Source organism: Palaemon carinicauda, chromosome 17 (genome assembly GCF_036898095.1).
Source record: "Palaemon carinicauda isolate YSFRI2023 chromosome 17, ASM3689809v2, whole genome shotgun sequence".
In the NCBI taxonomy this organism is placed as follows: Eukaryota; Metazoa; Arthropoda; class Malacostraca; order Decapoda; family Palaemonidae; genus Palaemon; species Palaemon carinicauda.
Genome location: NC_090741.1, coordinates 67707219 through 67712583, shown reverse-complemented (window position 1 = coordinate 67712583; position 5365 = coordinate 67707219). Strand labels below are relative to the sequence as shown.

The following is a 5365-nucleotide window of genomic DNA, read 5'->3' as shown; positions in this document are numbered from 1 at the left end:
AAGAAAAATTATTATTTATTATAATGTTCAGTATTTTTAAAATATATAACCCAATAATTCTATAAGTTCTCATTTATCTCTTTTCTAATTATTTACAGGAAATAATTATTAGTGATTTGCATGTAAAGATTAATAACGTTTTCCAGGTAACCTTAGTTCTCGTGATGGCCGTGGCCACTATGGCCCTCGGAGACGTCAAATTACATCATGGTAGCCATGGTCATGTTGGAAGTCATGGTCATGCTGGAAGCCACGGAGTTCATGGTAGCCATGGTCATGTTGGTATCCATGGTCATGTTGGAAGCCACGGTGTTCATGGTAGCCATGGACATGTTGGAAGCCATGGTCATGTTGGAAGCCACGATGTTCATGGAAGCCATAGTCATGTTGGAAGCAACGGAGTTCATGGCAGCCATGGTCATGTTGGACGCCACGGTGTTCATGGTAGCCATGATCATGTTGGAAGCCACGGTGTTCATGGTAGCCATGGTCATGTTGGAAGCCACGGTGTTCATGGTAGCCATGGTCATGTTGGAAGCCATGGTCATCGCTCTAACCATGGCCACGAGACATACGAAAATGTAAGTATCAGCATTTGTTGTTTTTCTCAGACAGTTTTCTCTATTAAGAAAAATAGAAGATTTTATTCTAATATCTTTTTTATACTGACCAACAAAATCTAAAATCCTCAACATAATCCCTTTTTGCAAAAACTAAATAAATACTCATTAACATTCTTCCCCTTTTTCAGCACCCCGCCCACTACAACTACAACTATGTTGTCAACGACGAGTACTCCGGCAACCACTTCGGCCACGAGGAATCCCGACAGGACTACGACACCAAAGGCAAATACTTCGTCCATCTTCCCGACGGACGCCTCCAGACCGTCACTTACTACGCCGACCAGTCGGGATACCACCCGGAGGTCTCCTACGAAGGACAAGCCCACTACGGTGCCCATGGACACGGCCCTCACCACGGAGGGCATCATGCCCCTGCGCAGTCCTACCACGTACCAAAGCCTTCTTATTATTGAGTCCGTCGATTGGTTACCTGTTTATTATTGATGAAAATATATTTATGAAGACATTTAAAAAGCGTTTCTATCTATTTTTCCTTTCATAGTTTCAAAATATCCAGAAATATTCAAGATTCGAAAATAATCAAATATAATTTCTAAAATTATTTTCAGACTCTCTTCTATAAAGCTCTGAAATTCTCTCATAGCTTCTGTTTTCCCATTTTCCTTGGTCTTACTTGTGTTAGAGGCAAAGCAATAGCCTCATTTGAATTTGGCCCAAGATTTTTCATTCTTTCTCTCAACTTCAATTTCAATTCCCATTTTTTCCATTTACTTGGCAAGGCATTCAAGAAAATATCTATTTTTTGGATTTATTGCTTATGTGAATAAAGTTGTTAATATGAAGATTTTTTTTTTTTTTTTTATCAAACCGATGTGTTAGGTGAAGTTCACAGGAGTGTCTTTCCTCGTGGAAGTTTGAAGTGTAACTAATTTCCTATTGGTTGAGATAAAATAGCTAATTCCAGAATGGCAGATGTTAGAGAGAGAGAGAGAGAGAGAGAGAGAGAGAGAGAGAGAGAGAGAGAGAGAGAGAGAGAGAGAGTGAGAGTTTGGGAAGTATATAGATGAAGTTTTTATAATATTTTTCATATTATTTTCGTAACAAAATTATAATTTTTATTAGCCCGAATAACAGAATATGAATTTCGCCGATGTTAATTCTTACGGTAGAATTAGCCTGAGGAATTAAGTGTAGACCATTATCGAAAACCTGTCATTTTATAAAAGCTCCAACATATTGAATATCAATAATCTTATTACACGAACAGATTTCTATGATGTGTTCCTCAGTTATCTTCATAAACTGTTTTTTTTTTTTTCTTTTTTTTATATAATTCATCAAAGATAATTCTATTGAATTCATAACGCTATTATCTTTATAGATTTCCTGCCATTGAATGTAGCACGATATAATGTTTATTGGATTATTCAGAACTGTTACGAAGAAGAAGAAGAAGAAGAAGATGAAGAAGAAAAAGAGCTAAAAGTATCCGATAGATGGCGTGAAAATGTTATTAGGAAGGAGAGCTTTGGGGTAGAGGATTTGTGGTGGCTGAGGAATACAGGTGAATGGCGCTGTGTTATGTGAGTGTGTTCGATGACCTGTGGATAAGTCTTTAGTGTGAGTGTATGAATTAGCTGATTTTATGAAAGTTGAATATAAGTGGAATCCTTTTAAGATTCAGCAATTGAAATACGAATCTGCAATGTCAGTGGTGCTTGTTTCTTCTTTTTAATTTGGAGATGTCCTTTGTTTATATTGAGGAATATATATATATATATATATATATATATATATATATATATATATATACGTATATATATACGTACATATATATATATATATATATATATATATATATATATATATATATATATATATGTATGTGTGTGTGTTTATACGAATCGGATTACCATATCGCATGATATGCCTGAATGTTTTATCTAACGTTGATTTAATGTACAGTATATATGTGTATATATATATATATATATATATATACATATATTTATATATATATATGTAAATATATGTATATATGCATATATATATAAGTATATATGCATATACATGTATATATATATATATATATATATATATATATACAAATATGTGTATGGACGTGTGTGTATTGTGCGTAATCATATATATGTAGTGTATATATATATATATATATATATATATATATATATATGTATATATATGTGTGTGTATATATATGTGTGTGTGTGTTTGTTTGTACATGTATGCATAAAGAGAGAGAGAGAGAGAGAGAGAGAGAGAGAGAGAGAGAGAGAGAGAGAGAGAGAGAGAGAGAATTGTACAAAGATTTTCATAGACATTATCTGTTTAATAATTGATATGTCAACGTAGCGAGGTATTTCGGAAACTGGAGCAGCATAGAATATATACAAAATGATATATATTATGTTAGGTAAAATATGTCAAAATGTGGTCTTAATTTCATATTGTTGGCACTTTTCAAAACCAATTTTATTAGCAAAAAAATATCTGTAACTAATTCTAGAAACTTCCAAACATTTTGGTCCGGAGACGAAAAGATAATTAGGCCTATATATCTACATTACGAAATAATCCGATTACAATAGATACAGCTGAAATAGATTAATAGTAATCTCTACTACAGTTGTTATGAACACGTGGATTTCTAAACATTGAGAATCTCTTTCTTTGGACGGTAAGATAAACATTTGATATATTGCCATGTTGGTTAATTAATGAGCCCGTTTATAATTCAAGGTAGTTAGAAGAACTTATTTCAAATAAATCTTCATCGAATATTTAGCGTCACTAATCTATGAGTAAATTTGTGGCCAGGAAGATGTTCACAAACAAACGGATAAACATGGGGCGAAAACGTTTGTAAATCAAGGCAGTGACAAGAACATGTTTTAAATAAATCTTAGAATATATATTGCAAAAGTTATTTAATTGGGAACAATAAACTTTTATTATTAGATTATTATATGTAATGTTTTTATCGAATGTAGATTGCTAAGCAATTAATAATACTTTTTACTTTGCCTAGGTGAAAAAGTACATCAAACATTTAACTTAATGAGGTTATGAAATGTATTTCGGAATTGACTTTAAAAATAATAAACTTTTAGCAAGCCTAAAACCAATATATTTTGCTAGGGAGGGCGAATAATATACTTTTAAAGACTAAAGAATATATTGTACATTAAAAAGTTTAAGGAAATATATTAAAGAAATATATTAGTAAAGCAAAAAAGTGTCTATTGAGATTCTTTGATTAAAGAATATATAATTTAGTTGGTAGTAAAATAGATAATCTTCATTGAATCAACGGCTTTACATTTGCTCAGCTGAAAGAAATCTATGGAACCTTTGTTGGATTCCCTTCAAAAGAACAAATAAAATCCATCGATTCCCTTTTACATCGATTTTGACCCAAAGAATCACCTTGGGGAAACCTGAAAGTCATACGAACCTCTTCAAGGTCTGAAATAGCTCAGATACTACGCATGCGCAGACAACCTTCCATCCTATATAAAAGCAGGCGTCACATTTCCACAATCAGTCAATTCTGTCGCTCGACCAAGATGAATCAGGTAGTGCTACTGAAGACAGTTCTTCTGTTGGTTGTCACCATATTTCAATAGTGATTTATATTCTTATGTTAGCTGTTTATCGATTTTTCTCATTCAATTTTAACATATAATAAATATCTGAGTCGATTTTAGGCCCCATTTCATGCACACTACTAAATATCAACAGGAAATGATTATTAGTGAAGATTGATAAATATTTTCCAGGTAACCTTAGTCCTCGTGGTGGCCGTCGCCACTTTGGCCCTCGGAGACGTCAGATTACATCATGGTAGCCATGGTCATGCTGGAAGCCATGCACTTGTTGGAAGTCATGGTGTTCATGGTAGCCATGGTCATGTTGGAAGTCATGGTGTTCATGGTAGCCATGGACATGTTGGAAGCCATGGTGTTCATGGTAGCCATGGTCATGTTGGAAGCCATGGTCATGTTGGAAGTCATGGTGTTCATGGTAGCCATGGTCATGTTGGAAGCCATGGTGTTCATGATGGCCATGGTCATGTTGGAAGCCATGGTGCTCATGGTAGCCATGGTCATGTTGGAAGCCATGGCCATCGTTCTAACTACGGCCATGAGACATACGAAAATGTAAGCATTCAAATTTCTATTCTAATATCTTTTTAATTATATTGACCATCATAATCTAAAATCCTCAATGTAATCCCTTATTGCAAAAGGTGAATAAATATTAACTAAAATCCTTCCCTTTTTCAGCATCCCGCCCACTACAACTACAACTATGTTGTCAACGACGAGTACTCCGGCAACCACTTCGGCCACGAGGAATCCCGACAGGACTACGACACCAAAGGCAAATACTTCGTCCATCTTCCCGACGGACGCCTCCAGACCGTCACTTACTACGCCGACCAGTCGGGATACCACCCAGAGGTCTCCTACGAAGGGCAAGCCTACTACGGTGCCCACGGAGGGCATCATGCCCCTGCGCAGTCCTACCACGTACCAAAGCCTTCATATCATTGAGTCCTTCGATTGGTTACCTGTTTATTATTGATGAAAATATATTTATGAAGACATTTAAAAAGCGTTTCTATTCCTTTTATAGTTTCAAAATATTTCAAAATATTCAAGAATCGAGAATGATTATATTCATTTACCATCTCTTCCTCTCAATACTTTTATTATTCATTTACCTTTCTTCAAAAAATTATTGTAGGTTTTATA

The 5365-nt window shown here is 34.7% G+C and overlaps 1 protein-coding gene across 1 annotated transcript; it reads left to right on the top strand.

Annotated features, from left to right (window-relative positions):
• The first annotated feature begins 207 nt into the window (after positions 1–207).
• LOC137656409 (uncharacterized) lies at positions 208–5164 on the top strand. The gene is made up of 5 exons (XM_068390586.1): positions 208–581; positions 752–1058; positions 2019–2120; positions 4388–4768; positions 4895–5164. Exons 1-5 carry the CDS (start codon positions 208–210, stop codon positions 5162–5164), a joined length of 1434 nt encoding a protein of 477 aa, XP_068246687.1.
• Positions 5165–5365: the final 201 nt, after the last annotated feature.

Excerpts from the sequence above, each read along its gene's own strand:
- LOC137656409 (XM_068390586.1), top strand. The coding sequence starts at position 208 with ATGGTAGCCATGGTCATGTTGGAAGTCATGGTCATGCTGGAAGCCACG. Across the intron at positions 582-751 it reads GCCACGAGACATACGAAAAT|CACCCCGCCCACTACAACTA; the intron begins GTAAGTATCAGC and ends CCCCTTTTTCAG. Across the intron at positions 1,059-2,018 it reads AGTCCGTCGATTGGTTACCT|AACTGTTACGAAGAAGAAGA; the intron begins GTTTATTATTGA and ends TGGATTATTCAG.